Raw genomic sequence first — 23,454 nt, 5'->3', positions numbered from 1 at the left:
TGGTTATATAAAAACACCACACACCCCAACTCCCATAAAGAGCATTTGTTGGATAGTAAGAAATGAGATGGGCACTTTAACAGAGTTCTGAATACATTTCAACATTACCTGCACTTGCCAGTGCACGAACCTGCAGAGCTTCTAAGGGAATCATGTGACGAAAACGAAATGGGTCCCAGTCTTCGTAAATTGAAGCCCTATGTGAGCCTCCCTGGACCAAAAAATAATCAGGAAAGTTTACACTTGGAATTCAGAGGCCTGGTATTTTTTGGTGATAGGAACCACAGAAATGCCTATGAAGAAGTTTAATGAATATTAGGTCACAGGAAGGAAGTATAGACAAAATGTACTCATGCCACAATGATCAGTTCTCAACACCTAAAAAAAGCACTTAGCACTAATGTTACAAGAGAGCTGGACTAAACATAACCACAGCCATTTTGTGTTCTCAGCCCACCATTACCTGAAAGCAAGACCAACATGTAGTCAGGAATTATTTGACGTTTGCCTAAGCAAACAAAACTGCAATGTTAATAAAAAATAAATTCATAAAAAAATATAAATAGCTAACCTTGGATCTGGATGTCTATGACCATAAGTTTCTTGCTAGAAGTTGCTTTGCAAATAAGTAAAGTTATACGTTTTTTGTTAAGGCTAAAAAATTGGTTAGCCCATCGGGAGTTACTATAAATTGTGGGCTTTGTTTTAAGCAACCTCTACAAAAATTAGTCAAAATGTGCAATGAAATTTTTTTTGCTGAGCTAACCAACTTACATCCAATTCCCCAGTGGCTAAAAGGAAGGCTAGCCACTTAACACCATCTCAAACTTTAGAGTACCCCAGATATAGCTAGTTACCCAGGCTATTGCTCTTTTAAATGTGCGCTTTAGACTCGAACAAAACATTTTAAATAAAAGCACTCTCATGTACTTATGTATCAGAGGTGTTGTGTCACCCATTAATTTATTTCCTAAAACCATCTAAAAAAAGTTGAGGATATTTGAACCCAAAACTATGGGTTCAAATATCCTCAGGTAACGCTACCTGGAGGTAGTTTGCTTAATTGCTATCCAGGAGTCAAGAAATAGCACATTGTACAAGTCAAAGATGATCATTCTGCACAAAATAGACCTGCCCACTCTATCCTCCTTCCAAAAATTCTTGTACACTCAAAAAGCCTCACACCAACATTGTGTCTACCCTATGCCAGTTGGGAATCAGCATTAGTAACCAGTGCTACTGGACCAAACACACTGCACTATGGCCTTAGTGCAGCAATGTGCTTAAAGTTATGCATATGCAATCCCACTGATTCCAAATAAGACACATTTCAACGTTTAGCTAGACTGAGGCCTCTGTACCTACAAGCAACCAACATTTACGCAGTGGTGGTGATGTGTGCACAATCCAAAGTCCAGAATTGAAGACCATGTTTTACATTCACTAGCCATTACAGGGACTGATGAAGGCCATACAGAAGAAAGACATTGTATTAAATATGGTGCATGATTTCAGAAGGGTTAAAGTTTAAGAGATGTCAAATATGCCTTGACTACATTAGTCACAAAGCTCCCTTTGCCCTTTAATCAAGGAAAGGCTCTATCCTAGCAAGGTTGCAGAACTGGGTTACAAGATGTACACTGGTCAGCCTGCCTCTTTGCGCAGAGTAGGCAGCTAACAATCCATATTTTAGAGATGTTGGCTAAAGAATCTCTTCACTCCAAGAATAAGAAATGCGATGTTTAAATGAGAACTATTGTCAGCCCTTACTACACAAGAGAGAGTCTCAATGACAGAGGGATGGAATTTCCCTCTCCACCTTTAGCTATGCACACTGAGACTAGTATACAGTACCATGTTTATGCACTTATAGTTTTTAGTGAGTATCATGCCATAGAGAAGTTACTCATGAATGAACAGATATCCAACTAGAATCATACCCCATAAGCATCTTTTATTTAAACCACCCTCTTTCACATTACCAGAGCCATTGCTATTTTAGAGCTGTATGATGCCCACCTCCCCCCACATTTAATCAAAAAGGATCACACTGCATATTTATAAGATTTCACAGCACTAGTGTCATAGGCATGTCTGGCCTTGTCACTATTATGGACACTTTAATAAGGCAATAATGGCATTTTGTTGTTGTTACTTTTATTAAGCTTTAACGTGCAGCACAAACATTAAAAAAAAACAGTAAGGAGGCAGAACCAAATACACCTATGGCACTATGTAAGTTATACACGTACACTGTACTTGCAAAGTATTTTAGACATATGAGATAGCTGCATGGTGCAGCAGGTTATTAGCCTATCTAGATTAGTTATAGAATTGATGATTTTTACTGCTCCCATCCCAAAAAGACCATTTACGTTTCTACAATAGCCATTCTTGGATTATGCTGCACAGCAAGTATTCCCTTCATAAGGATAATGGTTTCCAGAAGTTTTGTTCATTTTGAAAATAAAATTGTTCTAATGTAACTATTGGGGAAAGGGTTGGAATGGGGGCAAGAAAGGGGCCTCATGGAAGTAGGGTAGGTGTCAGTGATACAGCCCTCCAGCCAATGGACTAGTTCTCATGTGGCCCTCATGGTCATCTGAGTTGGAGACCCCTGGTTTAAGGCAAGTACATTGGCCTAGAGAGAGTTTTAAACTATACTTTTAAGCAATTATTTCTAGTATTTTAAACTAGTCCATTTCATATCAAACATTAAAAACAGCAGGGACCACATTTCTAAGATTGTCTTAAGGCAAAGTGCAACTCTGTTCCTTGGGGAACTACTTCAAGTGTATTAGAGATAAAGAACTGATAATGGAAGATTATAAGTGAATGCATTAAAACACAAAAAACCCACTTTGGATATTTGTACTGCTTATTTTCTGATATAACTCCTTGATGTCAATACTGTTCTATGACAATTGCCTGCATGTATATTTTGTGTTCAGTACATGCCCTTGAGTATTAGTTGAATCTACTCTGGATTGATGAACTGCTGGTACGTACTTCTGTGGTTCTTGGTAATCAGTCAACAAGTTTATAAAGGCAAGAACATCAACTGTCCTGATTTGAGAAATTCTGTCCAAGGTCAGTGCTGTTCTGAAGAGAACCTACTGTTAAAAAAAAAAGGTAGTAAACTAGTGCTCCCTCCCTGGACTCAATAAGAAGGGGTTATCCTAGTTAAATTCTATCCCAATATTGGCTTATCAAATTGGCAAAGCTAGTTGTTTGATTGCAGTTTTAAAATCTAACTGGCACCTCAACAAATTCATAAAATTGACCCCATTTCACACTGACACGGGTGAAATCCCTATTTGCAAAGGGAGAAAGGTTAAACATGTAACTTCCTGACTGGTGTCTACCTGCTTGTAAAAATCTTTACAACCTACTTGCACAACCACATAAAGAGATTAGCTAATCAATATTTATACATGTAAACCATTAAACAGTGGCTAAATACAATTCGAAAAATCTTGGCCTTGCTCATTTTGGATCCCCAAATATGTAGTCAAAGTAGCAACAAAACTTACAAGTTTTTTCTTCTGTTTAGAACCATCTTTATATACAAGGACAACAGCAGTTTTGAACACTAGAGAAAGATTAAAAACAAAAACCACACAGTCAGTAATGGTCCCTGTACCCTTGCCTCCTGCAAAGCTCAAGCACACATGGAAGTCAAACACACACCATTGATCATGACAAGATCACACACATTCCTGGTAAGTCTTTGTTTCAGTCAGGGGCCAGGAGGGGAAAGAAGAGGATAATTATAAAGACTCAATCTTCCTGTATTATTCCCCCCCTCTCGCCCCAGCACCACCAGAAGAATTTACACAACAGTTAATTTCCCAGGTGGCTTTGATGTTACAGAATTCATAAGTTAACTGTTCTTTAAATTATTATTCATACACAAATGATATGTTTGCAAATTACAGGATTCCATCTAAAATAAGTTATTTTGTTGTGTGTTGTAAACCCATCTGGCTAAGCCCACCGAGTGGTTTGTGTATTATTAGTACTGCAGTAGCATCTAGGAGCCCCCAATCATGGATCAGGACCTCATTGAGCTAGGCGCTGTTCAAAAAACAGAACCAAAAAAACACCCACCAACAAAAAAAAGAGATAGTCCCTGCCTAGTTGCATGCAGGAGTCAGAGGGCTGACACTACATTTACCAGACTAGTGGCCTATTTGGACTACTGAGGTCTGTGACAGTGGCCTATAAATAGGAGTCAATACACACACAGTTATAGTTGGAATGTTACATGCACATGTTATGGGAAAGTATGTTGGAATTTGGGTTTAAAGAATCAGGTGAAGGAATGAAATTGTAATTTCCACAGTGAACCAGAGAGACACCCTTCATTTTAGAATTAAAATATTTGGATCTTGAGGTTTTATAAAGATGATTTAAACTCTGCACAATAACTGAAAATGAATACACATCCCCCAAAGCATTGAGCTGACATCAATCATCTCTTTCATCTTGGAGGCATGTTCTGTCATTTCCCTGACCACAGGACCAGTCTATACACAATAGAAAGACAAAGGGCTTGAGCAGCTCCTCACCAGCGACAACAGCAGGAATGAAAGTGGTACCTTTGTCATGCTGGTGTTGGGACATCCTCAGCAGGTAGCTGAAGGGTTTTTATTTACAATGGCAATATTGAATAATTAGTAGCCACTGGCTTTCCAAGTGCTATCAGCAAATTACTAGATCCAGACAGCCGCTTGGCTACATGGGGGAGTTAAAACAAAAACCACGCAAAAAAGCCAACAGCCAAACAACCCTAGATCACTGATACTGAGACCTCAGTAAAAAGAAAAGGAGTACTTGTGGCACCTTAGAGACTAACAAATTTATTAGAGCATTAAGTACTCCTTTTCTTCTTGCAAATACAGACTAACACGGCTGCTACTCTGAAACCTGAGAGACCTCAGTGGTTCAGGAGCCAAATTAGCAATCAGCATCACCCAAAAGAGCCATAGTAGTGTGAATTCATTGTTTATTATTCTCACAGCAACATGACTGACCAAGTAGTCTACAATTGATTAACAACATAGTAAAAGCATACTGATTAATAATTAAATCAGAGTTTTAATATGTGCTGCAAAGAGCCACAGGAAACATATTATAGAGCCACTTAATGCTCCCAGAGCCTCAGTCTGAGAATCACTATCCTAGGTGTAACTCTAAAAGCAAGGAAGCAAAGTGTCATGAATTAGGCTATTGAAATACAAATACTAATAAATCAAGGGGAGGAGGGTTGCTAACGCGTAGAGTGAGGTTTTAGCTACTCACTTCTTATGGACTTTGGGCCACATTCTACTCAGTTATAGTAGTTGCTTGAATTGAATTTCTCCAGTTTTGCATCACTAACAGAGCAGAATTTGACCCTTTAAATTCAGGGGCAAATGATTGTGCATTTAATTTTCAAGTTTAGATGATGTAGCAGGAACACTGTTAGGCAACGGTCATTCTCTATGTACATTTGTCAAAGGTCTTAGTGTCTCTGCTCAAGTAAAAATCTGCAATCCTATTTGTGTTTGAAATAATCACCAGAGTACATACCAAATGCTGCTAACTCAGGTTCCTTCTTCCATTTCCCCAGTGATGCAGGAGGGTTAAGCCAGATCACTGTATTATGCAAAAGTAAGTCTCCCATGGAAAGGTCTGCAACCTGCCAACCATAAACACATGAAAATACAAAAAGCACCAGTGTAAAGGATTTCAACTGCCTTAGTAGATTTAGATGAATTTTACTCTAAAAAGCAGAAAATGTTTGGAGGAAGATTTTCCATCAGGACTAAGCAGTTGCAATTATGTGCAAACAGATTGTGCCAAATGCTAACTGTGTTCAATGCTAACTGATCAGACATGCAATCAAATCCCTAATTTTTGTGCATAAGTTAGGTACAGCCTAGTGTTTAAAGTATGGCCATTCAAAATCTGTAGGAAGATTTAATTTCACAAGGAAGAAGCCAAAAATCTCTCTGAACTCTTACAGCGTTTGTTTCTCTCTCCCTGTTTCAGTTCCTCTTTATATTGTTTGAGCACATTAAATGTAAAAGAATTGAACATTTCTACTAGCTGAAGCCAGCCACAGTGCTTCTCGTACACAACTTAGCCTCTTGTACACAGCTCTGCCAAGGAACATGACTAGAATCTGTAAGTCCTATGTATTTCCTGAGTAAAAGCTAATAACTGTGCTAATCTTCGTGGGCAGATATACAATAAAGTAGTCAAGACAACTAGATTTTTCACTTTGATCTCCAGAGGCAACAAGTCAGTTTCATTAACACTCACCCTTTCCCACATCTAGAATCTGTATTCCACCTTTTCCCCGTAAACACACAAATTGAGAATTCAGCACTTGTTGACATCTCTGGAAATTTAAGTCCTCCATTTAGTCACAGAACAGGGTATAACATGGGTAACAGCAGTCCCTGCTTCTCCACACAGTCCCCCTGCCCTGAACTGGTGGGACCTCTAGGTCCAAGGGTAACCCAGTCTCACTTGCGCTTAAATGTCAGTAAGTTAATAGCACACAAGTCTGCTCCTCAATCCAGGTTTATAGCATTTCCACTCACTCCTGCCTACGAGACCCAACTCTGGTCTCCACATACCTCTTGCTATTCTCAACACCAATTGTCCTACCCTGCTTGCACCTGCAGCCTTCACAGTGCTGCTACCTCCAGGACTACCCCCCTCCATGAGCACAACTGCCTCTCCTGCTTGACCTCCAAGTTGCTGCTGAAGCTCACCCCTCCCATCCTAGCCCCACTTTCTCCTCATCTCAAGACTCTCCTCACCATTCCCCCAGGCTGCTGCTCTAGTCCCCCTTCTCCTCTGCTTTGTTGAATCCCCATCTCATATCTTAGTCCTACCAATCTTCCATGGTGAGGTTCCACCTTGAAAGAGTTCAAAAGAAGTGGTCTACATTTTCAATAGTAACTAGTGATTTTGGGACACCCAATTTGAAATGGGCCTTATTTTCACAGGGTAAGCATTCAGCACTTTCTGGAAATCATGCCTCTTTAAAGGAGTCTTGAGATAGGCATCCAAAAATCACCAGTCACTGCTGAAGCATTGTTTCTATATATTGGTCTCCAAGACTATACCATACCTTTAAGAAGAAGAAATTTTAGCGTGTTCTGCTAGACACAATGTAGAAAAAGGAATTTGTAATGGCTGTTGTAACAATATGCAGTAATTCATACCAGAAGAAAGACTCCTGAATAGCAGACTTGTAATAAAGAAAGCAAAGAATAAATTCCTTACCTCTTTTTTTTCCACCGTCTGTTCTGCTATGAGCTGATCAAACACTGCACCATACTCTTCATGTATTTTCTGCATTTCATTAATATGGCTGGCAACTTTGTTCATTGTTTTTATGGCCACTAGAGGAAAAAGCAAGTGGAAAATAACTAGTTACGTAGTTGCTTCATGGAAGGAGTGAGGGGAAAGAAACTTGCCCTGCCCCCCAAGTTTAGCAGGTAAACACTGTTCCATAGTTCAGCACCTTACCATCAAGGTGATAGTGTTCTTCACTGTCTGCATCAGTCAGAGCAAAGAGTTCCCTCAGCAGAAGAGGATACTTTAGTATCCGCTGGATAGGTTTGATAAGGTAAGACTCCAGTGTTGAGGAGTGTTGCCGTCTAGGATTCTGAGCATCCAAAAATGCCTTAAAAGCAGTGTCTGTCTTAGCTAGAAGTTTAAAATTAAAAATTGTTTTTAATTAGCCCAAACATCTGCCATTATGAAGTAACTTTTTAGAGGGTGAAATTCATTTGCCTAGAATAAGTGTGGTTTGTGGAGAAACACACATTTTGATCAACTATACAATACCATGTTTTATACACTTCAGGTTTTTAGTTAGTATCACATGCATCTGATGAAGTGAGCTGTAGCTCACAAAAGCTTATGCTCAAATAAATTTGTTAGTCTCTAAGGTGCCACAAGTATTCTTTTTCTCTTTATGCCATAGAGAAGTTACTCATGATTGAACACAATACCAAGATAAACATCTTTTATTTAACCATCCTCCGTCACATTATTTCTAGTACCATAGAGTGGTATGAAGTCTACCAAACCTCCTCCCTCCCACTAGTTTAATCAAAAAGGGTCACTGCTATTTATAAGAATTCACAGCAGTAGTGGCAGAGGTATGTCAGGCCTTGTTAATATTACGTGCATCTTCAATGGCATTTTTTGTTACTTTTTAGACTTAAAGTGCAGCACAAAAATCAAAAATATTTGTAAGGCGGGAGAACAAAATACACTTGTGGAACTAATGTACTATATACCTGCAATACACTTTAGACATACTAGATAACTTACTGCACCATGCCTCTGTTAGCCTGCCTATAATAGAGAATGGATTATTTTTCTACTATTCCCAACCCGAGAGATTGTCCAAGAGTCGATACTATAAAAATGTGAGTATGCTGTACAGCAGGTATTCCCTTCATAAGGATAACTGTTTCCACGAGAAATGGGGCATTTAGAAGACCGTTATAGCAATACAATAAAGTTATTACAATTTAAGATAAAAAAATGACATTGCCACTGCAATCAGAAGGTCATAAGACCACCCAAAACTTCATATGAAAATGAAAATGCCATACACATACATTCTACCAGAGACTTTTAAAGATTTATCTTTGGAGCAAATAGGGCTCCAAATCCAAGTCTACAATTCAAAAGATACAAGGATTTTAAAAGGCCACCAGCCAAAGATACTCAGCCTATGTCCTTAATAAGGTCAAACTAGATGCTGTCAGGAGAGAGCATAAAAGTGGCTGGCAGCAAATAATTTATTCTTGTATTCAGGGGGATTGCCAGCATCTGTCTGAATGGTAAATAGAGTTTACAACACCAAAAAAAACAACCCAGAAGTCTTCTGTCGTATTTATCTGCCATCAAGTAAAATAAGAGCATATTTTTTCTAATTATGCTGCTCCTGCAACTGGAACTACTAGTCTACCTACCATCCAAGATAAAAAAATTATATGAAGCTTTACTGAATCCACTAATAGATTAACACTTTCAAGGTGAAAGTCACTTCCGCTGGGTAGCCACATTGAATCCCAGCTCCACAGGCATTTTGGGCCCAGCAGCTCTTCAGCATGGTATGGAGATGAAGATCTTCTGCAGCACCTCATGGAAAGGGACGAAAAAGGGCCACACAGGCTGACCCAGATTAGAATAGTGACAGCAGAAGAAGCAACAGGAAGATTTTCCTTGTCCTCCACTTCCTTCCTGGAGGCTCCCAGCCAAGTTTCTTTGGGTTTTAACATAGGGCATTAGCTGGACTTCTGTGGTACATGACCCACAGGAACTAAAGGCATCACAAGCGTCACTCCAAGTGCAAAAGTACACTTATTCAACCTGCCTTCTCCAACACACACACAACCCAAACACTTGCTCCATCCTGCATGCACAATTCTTCCCAGGGGAGAGGTCGAACACATAAACTGTGCATGACAGATGTTAGTCACATTGCTTAAATGTGCTACTGGAAGGGGCTGAGATGCTATGGTGGTAAGAGTGTTACAAAAAACATTTTAGTATTAGTATAGATAAAGTTTTGTGTGAGCCCTCTGCACTAGAATCGCCTTTACTGTCACAATGTTAACAGGATTCTCAGTTGGCATTTTGGCACACGAATTGGTGCTCAATTTTTCTGCTTTGTCAGACTGACAACACCTGGCCATTCTGCAGCCTTTGCTTGGTCAGCCACATCCTACTTTGTGCAAGGGCAGTTTTCCACATCAAAAGAGTGTTCGGAAAAAATACATATAAAGCATGCAGATCTTACCTTTTACTAATACTTTTGGAACTTTAGTGTGGCTGGCACAGAAGGCACTGTACAGCTTGAAACGGTCAGCATAGTAAAGAAAGGATCCACCCAAGGAAAACAACACTTTCTAGGATTTAAAAAAAAAAAAGTGCATAATAAACAAAACACATTAGTTTTCCTTTTTACAAAGCTATTGAAATCAGACCACTTAGAAAGAATAAGATCTTCTGTGCCTTGTTTTATGGCTATTACACTTGATTACAATGTTTCTGACCATCTACACTAGGTTCTCATCCTGCCTGGGAACAGTCAGTTATAGAAACTGATCAGAAGATTAGGTGAGGTAGCCAGGGAAGAATAGAAGGTCAGAGATTCTTGAGTAAGAGAGACTTTTCTACCTGCTCTATATAATCTACTGTAAAATGGATGGTTTCCTGTTTAAATTGGTGATGATCTAGAATGTGTCGTATTGTATATATAATTTTATGTGAAGTTTTTTTTCATGGGCTTATTTGGAACATAAATACTTCAATATGTTTAATGAGCAAAAACTAACTTCTGTAATCTGTTTAGTTACTATACACCAACTATTAAATATGTATCTTTGAAAGTGATCAAATATTATGTATATTGCAGTCTGTTCCCTCCACCCCCATCCTCAGACAGCTTTATTTTCAGAGCAGGGACTTGTCTTCTCCTCCCCGAATATTATTTGTATTACAGAAATGCTCAGAAGCCCAACCAAGATCAGGGCCAGATTGTGCCTTACTACAAACACGTAGTAAGGAAGTCCTGCCCCAATCTAAATAGACAAGTATTAGGTCCATTATACAACTAGGGAACCAGTGCAGAGACACTCTATGTACCTTGCTTAAGGTCACACAGGAAATATGTAGCAGAACTCAACTCTGATCTCCCAAGTCCCATTTATTTCATTATTCTCCCCCCCCCCCCCCAAAATCGTTCTTCTTGGGCCATATTTAGGCTTGGAAGGATTAGATTTTTAAACCGTAAATGATAAACGTTGCCTTTCATTGTATATACAAATCAATGAAAAACACATTTCCATCTATGATAAGTGAAATTTACAGATAGGCAAAGTCAGAAAAATGCTGCTTGAGAACTTGAGTGATGTAAAGCTAAAATTTTGAACATATAATATTGACAGTTTTTTTGAATATCAAGATCTGTCATTAAATAATTATCTGACCCTCCATAATTTCCCCACAAATTGTGGATGTTGAAATAAATTCAGTCTTTGGAAAAAACTAAAAGCTTAAAACCCATAATTCTGCACAACTGAATTAGAAATAAAAGAAAAATTGAAAAAAATACTTAAAAATAGATATTATCCATCAAGTTATAAAAAGTCAAATTCTGCCAACCCTAGCTATATTAGGTGTTTATAGAGTATGCGGGATTAGTTATTTCCCCCCTTCGTCTGCAGTGTCAAGTGGGTGGAGGGGTTATTCATCACTGCAAGATATGTTAATATTTTTTAATCATCTTCTACTAAACTCTATGCCTATAATCTTGATTTCATATGTACCATTAAATTCTTATGCAGCAACATTTACGGGATTCATAAAGCGTTTACTTCCATGGAGAAAGCAATGGTTACTTACTCCTGAAGTCTCATTTTATTATTAGGGAACCTGATCTGTTCAGCTATTTGAGTTACTCTTTTATAAAGGTAGATCATATAATATTGACAATTTATTCCCATCTCTGTCCAATGTAAAGAGAACAAATAAAAGTCTCATGTGGTGGGGGGAAAAAACAAAACCAAAAATATATAGGACAGTCCTCTCCAAGATGTTACACTTCTTTGGTCACTTCACTTCCCCCATCAGTTCAACGCAGAAACCGATTACTGTGAGAATGTAGTCGTAGATGCTTCAGTAACAACATGCAGAGTCTACTAAAGACCATTGCACCAATCAGGGAAACCATGGTTGATGGCATCACACCAGGCTTTGTGTAGAGCAGCTCAGATATGGCTCAATCCTGCAAATACACAAGTCTCTGGGGCAGGTCCGCAGATGGTACCAGATACGATCGGGACGTGCAACCCTTCAAGTGTCAATGGAGGGTTTGATAGTACAGAGTGCTGGGATGTTTTTGTTCATCTTGGAAACCTGGCCAAAAAAGCATGCAATGCTGCTTTTGAATATAATGATGGATGGAAGGCAGGCCAGATCTTTGGGTAAAATGTCACTATGTTTTATGCTCAAGATGTAACGCATATGGAATGACTAGTTGCTCCAAGTCTGCCTCGAAGAGGGTTCAGGTCTCTGAGCTGTGGCAATACACAGAGTACACATTTGATAAATCCTGTAAATTTATTTCAGCACAAAGACATTTTTGAGTCCATAAGCAAGACCTGGACTGCAGGAGCCAAGACCTATTCATCAATGAAAGTCCAGTTTGCCCAGCACTATATTTCAGTATAGAACAAAAGCATTTTCTAATGATTAACCATAGAAGTAGGTTGTGTGACTAATGCCAGTTTAAAATGAGCAATCAAGAACAAAACCAAAAAAGAGAGACTTCTTCCACAAGCTCTTCAATTAATCGATGTTCCTGGAGGAGCAAACCCAGTGGGATTATTATTCACCAAGACATCTTGTCCTTTTATCAAGGTCAGTGCTGAAATGAGCAAAAGGACCAGGAGGAGATGCATTGGGTTGTGTTAATTTCAACACTACATGAGTTACTTGCCATAAATTGGTCCAATTACAGTGGTGGTGGTATTCATTCATTTAGTAACCAACCCTTCCCCACAATGTCTTTTCCTATTTTTAATTCAGTTTGGGTTTCTTCCCTTTAATATTTCTACCTTCCCCTCAAAGATTCAAAAACAGCATTATATTCAATAGTTTGCCATTCCTGCCTACATGTGCATTAAGAGCCTGCCGAGTACAGAATACAATTTACAGTTCAAAACCGTTTCCCCAGTGGCTTCCCTGAACTGGCAATTTAGACTTGTGAGTACTAAGGTTTTATGCAATTATACTTCTGTCACTAGCTTTTCCTCAGAGTTTGAAACATGAAATCTAACAAAAAGAGGTAAAATCACATCTAACTCTGCATGCTTTTGCCGAGTGGCATTGATCTATGCAACATGAACTACAGCTACAGTATGATATTCTGATTTCAAGGAATCATGGTGTTAGGCAACACGAGTTCATGTAAAAAAATCTTAAAACGTATTCTTACAAAATAAGAGTCATGGTAGTCAAACTGGTTTGATACAAGGTTAAGAGGACCACTTCTGCAGTATGTTTTGCTAGTGTAAAAATATTTTACTACAAGGGCTTTGCTACACTTGTGAGTTAGAGCACATTAAAGCAGCCCTGGGCACCCTAGCTCACGACCCGTCCACACTGGCAAGGCACGTAGAGCGCCCAGACTCTGCAGCTGGAGCGCCCCTGATAATCGATCTCCACCAGAAGCATAATGCTTGGTGTGTCTCGGTTGAAACGCCCCAGCGTCAGTGTGAATGAGGTGTTGAATTATGGCACTCTGATCGGCCTTCAGAAATGTCCCATAATCCCATTAAGTCAAGTGGCCACTCTTGTCATTGTTTGGAATCACTGCAGGAATGCGGAAACACCCTTTCAAAGCTCCGTTTCTGACAGCCGGCTGCTTATCTGCTCTGGGACAAAGCAACCATTAGTGTGGAATGTTGCTTGAGAGGCTGGGGATCTGCTGCTGTCTGAACTTACAAGACAGCATGCCGACATGCTCTCAGCCCCCAAAAACCCACTCTCCCCCCCACATACACACTCCCTGTCACACTCCAACCCCCTCCCCCCCATTTGAAGAGCACATTGCAGCCACTTGCACGCTGGGATAGCTACCACAATGCACTGCTCTCTGTGGCCGTTGCAAGAGCTGCTAATGTGGCCATGCCAGTGCGCTTGAATCTGACAGTGTGAACACACTACAGCGCTTTTCCTACTGCACTCTCCGAGGGCTGGTTTAACTCACAGCGCTCTACATCTAAAAGTGTAGCCATGCCCCAAATGTGCCATAAACCTTATTTAAGTTTGATTTAGACACGCAGCCAGAGTTTAAATAAAATGTTTACCTTAAATTGGTCAACTTTTTCAAGCTTTTCCAGGTCTGGCACCAGCCTCACTCCATCTTCAAGAGTTTTCAGGAACTCCACCTGGAATGCTACCATTTCAGTCAAATTCCCAAAGAGAACATCGAGCTAATAAAAGAGAAAAAGGTTTAATATGCTTAAAATCTCAGTTTAGTCAACTTTCAGCCAGTCACAATTTACAGAACATTAGCACTTAGCTTTTCTTCAGCCTGGTCTACGCTAGAGGGTTAGGACAACGTAAGCTGCCTTGCCTCAACCTCCCGATGCCAATTTAGTAACACCACCTCCCCGAGCAGCGCAGAGTCATGGTTGAGTAATTAGGCTGACACAGAGTCAGTGTAGACACTGCATTGCTTTCGTCCACTGTTACTGGCTTTCAGGAACTATACTACAGTGCCCTATGCTGACAATACCAGTGTTCCTGGTGAGGACATGCACCGATGACATATGGAGCCAAGCATGTGCGCACACAAGTGATTTAATAACTGCGGTGGCTGTATGCTGACAAGTTAGGTTGACATAGCCTTAAACTCTGAGAGCCTAGTGTGGCGGTTATCAGAAGATCAGACAACACTGATCAGTATTTTTATAATTAGTGTCAGTCCATTTAAAAAAATGTTCCTAAGCAAGTTTAATTCTCACAGCTCCTTCCATTCCGTCCTACATCAGACAATAAAAGTCAAACAAAAACAATCTGGCAGCCTCTGGCAACAGTTCCCGTACCTCATCTTGAGTGAGGAAAGTTTCTTTTTGTAGAGGTTTCAGATATCTTTCCATTAGACAGTTTAAGTCCTTAAAACAAAAACAGAAAAAATAAATAAAATATTTCCTCCAAGTATCTCTCTCACACTGTTACAGTGACAAAGATCCTCTCCTTAACACCATTGATGTAGTCTCGAGGTCTTTCATACGTCTTGTATAAGACAGGAGTATATTCTATTTTAGTGAAATTTAAGACATTAAAAACAAGTTGTGCAATTTTAGTTTTAAGTAATCTAATCTAGATAGATGATTTCATCTGAAAATATTTCTCTGTATCCCAACCAAATAAAATTCATGCCACTGTTCAAAAAACTTTATTCAGTTCAGTTTTAAAATATCTAGTGTATTTTGGATGTTCCTATTAAAATTGATGAGAAGTCCTACAGTAAGAGGTAACTTGCCACTAGTCTAGTCAATTAGTTTTTCTTTTTTTTATTTGTGATACAAAAAAATATTGCAGAGCTTTAACTTTTCAGAAGTTCAACTCTGGAAGGAAAAGGAAAAACAGACAAAACATAACTTACTTTGACATAGGTGTGTTCTGTTTCAAGCAGTTCACAAATAACCTTGCGCAGTTTATCAGCATCTGTAAGTTGTCTCATGGTGGACAGCTGAGGCCCTGTAAATTCTTGAGGATGCAAACTCAAATCAGAAGGATTCATCTCATGTAGACTGCGACAAAATGCAGCAACTTGTTCTGTACTCTTTAAAAAGAGAAAACATTATGCCTAGCTGTTTTCACGCAAGAGCTATTTGAACTCTAATTACGCTACTGTATACCCCACGTCCATATTGCTTGTTCTAATGTAACTTTCAGAAGTGTGCTGTGCTTCTGTATCGGAGATTTTATCATCATCATCCTGGGCTGGATGTTTCAGTCTGCCAGGTTCACTGTCCACAGCATACACAGTGCAAAGTTACCTTAAAAGAGCCAGAGATTTAAACTGGAAATTTCTCCTTTTGTAGAGGAATAGTTACCTCCTACGCCACCTGTGTCCCTTATCATTGGGAAAAGGGAAAAGAAGGGCCAGCATGGTGAAGCCAAACTCTACAGTGCCCGATCCTCTGCTCATATAAGCTCAGTTATGGAGTTTATGCCAGTGGTGGAAATTAGAAAGGCGGGGAATCTACACTAAATCCTCTGGGGCCTGGAGAACCAAGGATGAGGAACCACACCTGGCTCTGGGCAGCTGCCCTTCTCTACCAGTTGAGAATCAGGACCCCCCGCCCCCCCGTTATGAAGAGCCCCAGATGCATTGTTCTTAGAAATTCAGAGTGACATATCACATGACCACAGCCTGTAAAATAAGTATATTTAGAAAGTGCCACAACTGTACAGCAAAGGAATTGTGTCAGACCACTAACAAGTCCCTGGCCCAAAAAATATGAGCACAAAACAGTACAAAACAGAAGTCTCAGATCACAGAACAGAGTGGCTAAAAATGATTTAAAATGCATTTTTGTAATTTGTTTTTGGTAGCACTCAGAACACGCTAAGCACTGTGCAAACACTAACGGAGGGACAGTCCTTGCTCTAAAGAAGTTAAACTCTAAAAGAAAAAGGGAAGAACAGGGGACGAGGGGGAGGAATAACATAATCCAAGTAGAACACAGATGTGGTGTTTGGTCATGTCCTGAGACTCTCTCCGACTTTGTTTTTAATTGAACCTTTAAGAATGTCTAATATTTAGATTTGAAAATACAGCCATGTCATGATGCTTAAGCGGACTTATATTGCAAGCTTTTTGGGGCAGAGACCATCTTTACACTGAGTGTGTGAAGCATCTAATACAATGGGGTATTGCTCCATGACTGGGAGTGTTAAATGCTTCCGCAATACCGAACAAACAATAATGAAACCTTCAAGTCATGCAATTAGCTGCTTAACCCTGTGATTTACTGATGTTACTTGTGTCCTTTTTCCTTCCCGTCCTTTTGTTTGTCATACGGATTGTATCTTAACTAGACAAAAGTTCTTTGGGCGTTCACATCTTTACTATTTGTAGTTACTGCATACAGCATGGGGGGTGGGCGGGGAGGCTGAGCCTCTAAGCACTACCACAAGACGAATAAATAATATAATAGTAATTTAGTTCTTCAAATATTCAAGTTAACAAGGGATCAGTTTAATATGTTGGAATAGACTGGGACAATATGATCCTCTGAGGCACTTGAAGAAACAGTCCTAGATTTAAATGCAAGAGGGCTACAAGCAGGGCATTCTCAGTGTGGCTGCCCCTCAACTCGTAACTTGCAATTCAGATGCCAGGTTTATTGGCCTTTTTATTGAATGCCAGGTCTGATGCTGGAGGGTCTTGGAGTGTACCCTGGGGAAACGGTGATTTGGAAGGGTCACTCCTGTTCTTCCCTCTCTATTCCATCTCCCTTCGGCTCTACAAAAGATGGAGTGATAGATAATTGTCTTTATAAGATTATGTACGTAAGCCCTAAGCATTGTGCAAGGGGTATTTATTTTTTTAACTAAACCTCAAAAATTAAGCATTGCATAACTGTACCATTTTCATCACTGTTGGATTCACCCTCTCTCCTGTACAGTTCACAACTTTCCCTTCCCCTCCACCTTCAGGAAAGTGCAGTTTTATTCAAAAAATAAAAAAAAGCACCCAAGTCATATCTACTCATAGTAAATTTTTATGCTTTTTACCTCCTGTAATCACTGCAGAGCCAACATAGCTACAGGAGAGCGGGTCAGTCTATTATTCTTGAGCCTCAGACTTGTTTACAAAGTTCCATTCAGTTACACCTGTGCAGAGTGATGCCCAGGAGTTGCACAAATATCTTTATTGATATCTTTATTAGGCTCTCTTTACTCAAATATCCCCACCATCACTACTACTAGTGTAGAGTCACTGGCAGTTGTGCTGATTTAAGTGGCCCACCATTGTTTTAAACTGCTTTTGTCCAATTCTGTACCTGCTGACAGTGTTAAAGGAGAACACAAACCAAATGCAGGAGTGTAATCAGTGTGGTCCGTGGGAGAAAGAATGGTACAATGTCTTGTAAAGTGTGGTGATCATGGCAAGGATAATATGGATGTTGTTGCAGTCATCTAGCCTGACTATTCTACATCTATTGTTTTTTCATTTCACCTGGTATAAAACAGCAGGTGGGTCCTAGTCAGATTATTTTCATGGGAAAGAGGTACTGGCACTGCCTTATATTTATTTATAGTCTGCTGAATATTTTGTTGTTGCCTATAAAAATTCCAGTAAAAGGGGGGGAAAAAGTGTTTCTAAAACATTTGACTTGTTCTAAATTATTCAGTTTAATTCTAAGAATGCAGCTTATATTTCCAGTTGATACATTAAGATTTACTGACATAAAACAAAAAGGAAAGGTTTTTTTAAAATTTATTTTGGTTAATTTCCAGTCACTGCATATAGAGGGTGAAATTTAGACTAAAAATCTCTGCCGTTATCAAATTGCAGTATTAGTAAGTAGTCTATGGTGTGTTGCTGCAACACGTTTTTGCTCCATTACCAACCAATAAACATGCTTCCTAAAGAAAAGCTCATTTATATTGCTAAAGACATCATTTAAGGAAAAAAAAAAAAAAAAAGAAGAGGGTCAATCCACACTGCATACAGTGGGCAAATCTAGAATGCTCCCCGGGTTGTAGGAATTTTTAGAAGTCTGAGGTAAGAAATCTGGGAAGAAGTTGATGTACATTGATTCTGAGGTTGTTCCAATCACATGGGACAGAATGAGGAAACAGGAGCAAGCCTGGGTGGAACATAACAAGGAAAAGGTTTAAGAGGAGATAACAGAGAAGGAGACAGGGTGGAATCAGGAATGCGTAGCGAATGAGATGGTCTGGTATATTAGGCAGTGGCTGCTCAAGTTTCCCCTCTTCACTGTTCCTTAATCCAGAGTTGGAGGAAACGCGGGGGTCAGAGTAATTCAGTTTCTGTGCCCCTTCAATCTGCATTAAGGGTTCACTGAAAATGCATTCACAGCTTCTGTAGAGAACAACCAGAGAAGCCATTTAGGAGCAGGAGCCCTGCCCACCAGGAGGTGAAGGGATACCATCAACTCATTTAACACAGGCCAAACAACTGGAAGGTGGGAATGATTTTCAGCTACTACTGACTTAGGCCATATATAGACTGGTGACCTAATGGTGAAAGGGTCCCTGTCCCATAGCCATTCTACTGACGTACAGCCATTACTTCCCTCTAATTCACCTCTATAAGCGTAGTGCCACAAAATCCAAAGGAGCATTATCTCCACTTGGTAAGGACTTTTCTAGAACAATATAGTTGCTTCATCCACAGCTACTTTATGGCTGCCAGCACCCATCTAAGCATAAAACTGCAATGTATTAGATCAGTAATTACTTATTCAGTAATTATACAAAGGTGACATTTTCTTTAATACACACATTTAAGTGATCAACAGTTTACAGCTGACTTACAGGAAATACAAATGGCTGAAGAAACTCTTTTGGTTGAACTTTGATTATTACATCAACAACATTCATCTTGAGTAGTTGAGACGTAAACTTAGAGCAAGTACATATGGAACAGAGTAGCAATTTATCTGTTCTACCAGAATTATGAGAGTAGGACTAGTTTACCTCTAATTCAGCTCCTTTTGGGTAGTCTAATCTCTCTTTCTGACCCTGCAGTATTTTACTGCTGATTAAATATAATTGTATAAATAACTCCATTATCTTGCACCAACATCATACTATCGATTGTGGGCTCTCTTGTTCCTCACACCATCTATGCTCATTAAGGATTTGATCCTGCACCATTTGGGTCAGGATCAAGCCTGACAGCCCCTATTCAGCAAACCACTTGGGGTGAAATCCTGGCCCCAGTGAAGTCACTGGAAGTTTTACCACAGACTTCACTGGGGCCAGGATTTCATTCTAGGACTTTATCGGAACTTAAGCTTATGCTGAAGTGCCTTGTTGAATCAGGGCTGTCGGGAACTGGCAGGTTGAGAAGTGGTAAAGCAGGCCTAAGTTTAGACCATTCTGGGTCACTGTATTTAATAAGGTAAGTTTCTCAGAGAGGAAGGCTGGTCCAGTGATTAGGGCACTATCCTAGGACCTGGGTGGCTGCTTTGCCATATGCTTCTTGTGTGACTTTGGGAAAGTCACATTGGGCTGGTCTTCACTTCAGGATTAGTTTGAGGTATTTCTTGAAGGTCACACAACCTGATTTATGGGCATGCATAAAAATCTCTACCTTGAATTAAGTGCTGCTTTAAACTTAAGGTAGCTGGCCCCTGAGGGGGTGTGGATTGAAGCTACAGTGCTGCTGAAGCTCAAGCAAATAATGCAGTGAGGGCTCTGCTACTGTTTCTAATCCAAACACACTATTACTCAAGTAGAAAAGGAGTACTTGTGGCACCTTAGAGACTAACAAATTTATTACTCAAGTGTTATTTTGCAGTGTGACCATTCTCACTCTAGAGGAGTTAACTCTCAGTAGATAGCTCAAGCTAACAGTGCAGTGAAGACAAGCCCTTAGTCTCTTTGTCTCTCACATCTCCATCTGTAAGATGGAGACAAACCCACTCCTGTGGTGTAGGGAAGTGCTATGAGAATAAATACATTAAAGAGTCTATCGTGATTGGGGCCATATACATACCTAAATGTACGTTTCTACCTATCTTAAGAAAACTGAAAAGCCACATCTACAAATTTGATTTTTCCCCCACTTCCATTTCAGCATCTCATTTGGAAATAAGTTATTTCTATCAAGGCAATAACATACGTAAGTCTGTAGAAGCTATTTATACTGTATTATATGAGCTGTGACTTTTGCAATGCAGAGTATAGGAAATTTACAGCTACAAAAAGACAATTACATTTGTAACTGTTATTACAGTTCTAGAACTTGAGGTCTCGGTGGTTTTGAAGCTTTTATAAAGTAGAGTAATTTTGTTTTTTTAAAACCTCACACATTCTGCAACATTTTAACTATGGGTTATCATGCCTTTCATAGAAGTTGTTCACATTAAGTATTAGAAAAGATGGACTACGTAAAGAATAGGGAAAGCCTTTAATATCATGAACTACTACATAGCAATTTTAAATGCTCATTTAAGTGAAATGCTCATAGATTAAATGCCTGACACTATTCTAGTGAGGGTGGTGTAAGAATTCCTATGTTCCAAAAGATGGCCCACAATAAGGCATGGATTTTTTCTTGTTTCCACCATTCGCATATAGAAGCGTTATGAGATGACCAGTCATAAGCTTCAGTCATGTCAGGTATCAGCTAGCAGCACTTCTACTTTGCGATTTGGATTCCTCACATCAAGTTATATTTTAAATCTGGTAAAGATACAAGTTATTTAAAATTGCAAGAGACACATTACAAATCTCAAGGCCATTGACATTCATGAACTTGTTCACGTTTGCTCAAGGCACAAGCATCAAATCATCTTTTTGCATGCACCTTTAGAAAGGAGTTCTCTGCCCATGTCTTTTATTTAGGGAAAGTAAATAGTGACAGGCTGAAAGAAACATACTTTATAGCCAGCTAAAGCAGTATTAGTTATGATACAGTGCAGATTTTACTTAAACTTCTTAAACACTTTATTAAAATGTTGCCATTATCCATTTGCCTAGAGATTTAGAGGGAAGAGAACAAAGTAATTTGCCAGATAAACTAACACACCCTGAACTGGTCTCTCACTACTCCTGTGATGGGTAGGGAAACAGATATGGAATTGGAAGGTAAAGGGAGCTAGCTGTTTGTTTAAGTCAAGAAAACTACTGCATCATATTTAGGGCTCAATCCTGAAAACCTGCACTCATAAAAGTGATCTCAAGTAGTGACTGATGGAATTACTGGTACAAACAAGGGTTTGTAGGATTGGGTGCTAGGTCTGTGCAGACCAATTAAACAAAAACCAGCCCCAGCCTGCAAAGAGCTCAGCAGGTGAGCTAATCTCACATCCTTCCTGGGCAGGAACATTTCCTCAGAAGCTGAGCATGTTGAGATCATTGAAACAGTTGGTGTTTTGCCCGATTACTCCTCTCTCAATTAGAGGACACAGTTTCCCCTGCCAGTCCCCATTTTAAAAACATAGGTATGAGAGTGTGTAGTCTCAAGTGCGGTCTTTCAGGGCACTCAACACCTCTACCCAATAATGGACAAATTCAGTTTAAAAAAACAAAAACAAAAAAAACCCTCTCCAAAATCCAAACAAAATTTCAGGCAAATTCCAGTGAGGCTTGGCATCGATTGTTACGGAGACTGCATATTCTAAAAAAACTCCTCTGCAGGCATAAGCATTACTGTTTACTTAGTATCACATTTCTAACCTTCTTAAAATTACTACAGCATGAGGTTAAGCAATTAGCCTAATGTAATCTAGATATACTGCACAACAGTAGATCTGCTCATCAAATGCAGCATGTGATAAAGAGAATTGCAGGATCTCTCCATGCCTTTGTTCCTGGGTTTACATTTAACTCTCCAAAAAGCTGACATCATTGGAAAGATATTGTTGTGAAAATTCTGTTACTCAGCACTTTCAGTAACCAATACACTAAAAAAAGGGAATCTAAGTTTCTTTCCATATTTAGCTGATATAAAATTCTTTCCTCATATTACATGCTGCTTACTTGACACACAAGCACAGAAGACATCCTCTCCTGTATTTTAATGAGAGGGCAGCTACTGCATTTCTGTAAGACTCTGCTCCTGTGTCATTTGCTGTAGGTCTCGTTCTTTCAACAGATCAATGAGAATTTAATTCTCAGCTCTAACTAGTGAGGTCACTTCTGAAGACTCCCTTTCATGAAACGATCATATGAGAACTCCTGCAAGAAACAGCTGAAACAAGCAGAGGGGAAGCTGACACTGGAATATAAATGTCTATTGCCTGTGGATTAGTATCAGCTGATTGCTCTGATGTTTAATAATCTTATGAAGTACAGGTTGTAGCCAGACAGCACATACCAATTATTATTGGTAAACCTTAAGTTGCTTTTTAAAAAGTCCCCATTTTAATCCTTTTACATCAACTTCTACATGTGTTGCGGGATTTGTATCAATAGATAATTTTGGTTTTCATTAACATTGCAAAAGATTCATCTTCATAGAACACTTTTGGTAAATGAAATGCATAGAGTCATTAGTGCATGGTACCTTAAGCACAACGCAAGATAATTAGTTTTAATTTCAAGAGACATCTTAAATTAGAAAAAAGGAAATGAACATCCAGTAGCATTTCAACTCATTAGATTTTTAAACATATCCACAAGTGGGGAATGTGGCAGATCACTAAACGAAGTGCTACTGACCTGATCACCACTGTAAATGACATCAAGTCCTGTATCATGATGGCTACAATGTGCAAAATACTTGAGCTTTTGTTGCTGCGATATTGAGAACCTGCCTCTCACAGTTTTAACCTCCAGACCAAGTGTGTTAAATTTATGTAAATTAGCACACTAAGCAAATAAGCAGATAATTACGAAGGCTAGTTTTTGTTAAATAAAACTTACTCTAGTAAGTCATCTATATGGTATCCTGTTAAACTACAGATGGATGACTGACAAAGATGTTGCTTGGAACTGGTTTAAAGTTTTATACAGATCTTGGATTAGAAACTGAGGCTAAGTCTACATTATGGACCTCACATCGGCAGCCGTGCCGCTGTAAGGTTGCCTATGTAGCTGATCTACGCCAACAGGAGAGAGCTCTCCCTCTGGCATAACGAAACCATCCCCAACAAGTGGTGGTAGCTATGTCAGCAGGAGAGCGGCCACTGACGTAGCGCTGTCCAC

The 23,454-nt window shown here is 39.4% G+C and overlaps 1 protein-coding gene across 9 annotated transcripts in view; it reads right to left on the bottom strand.

The window, feature by feature from the left end:
- The window catches only part of TIAM1 (TIAM Rac1 associated GEF 1), a 272,534-nt gene that overhangs the window by 5,343 nt on the left and 243,737 nt on the right, over positions 1-23,454 (bottom strand). For 8 of the 9 annotated variants that reach the window (XM_038375199.2, XM_043508788.1, XM_043508796.1 and 5 more), the window contains 9 exons: positions 15,203-15,382; positions 14,640-14,708; positions 13,899-14,024; positions 9,824-9,932; positions 7,531-7,710; positions 7,285-7,403; positions 5,575-5,683; positions 3,534-3,592; positions 109-211 (listed from right to left, as the gene is read on the bottom strand). In XM_038375199.2, coding sequence (XP_038231127.1) covers positions 109-211; positions 3,534-3,592; positions 5,575-5,683; positions 7,285-7,403; positions 7,531-7,710; positions 9,824-9,932; positions 13,899-14,024; positions 14,640-14,708; positions 15,203-15,382 — 1,054 coding nt within the window. Of the gene's footprint in view, positions 1-108; positions 212-3,533; positions 3,593-5,574; positions 5,684-6,815; positions 6,915-7,284; positions 7,404-7,530; positions 7,711-9,823; positions 9,933-13,898; positions 14,025-14,639; positions 14,709-15,202; positions 15,383-23,454 lie in introns of all 9 variants that reach the window. The other variant, XM_043508816.1, reaches the window with a different exon arrangement.

Source organism: Dermochelys coriacea, chromosome 1 (genome assembly GCF_009764565.3).
Source record: "Dermochelys coriacea isolate rDerCor1 chromosome 1, rDerCor1.pri.v4, whole genome shotgun sequence".
NCBI lineage: Eukaryota > Metazoa > Chordata > Testudines > Dermochelyidae > Dermochelys > Dermochelys coriacea.
This window is presented reverse-complemented; position numbering and strand designations above follow the sequence as displayed.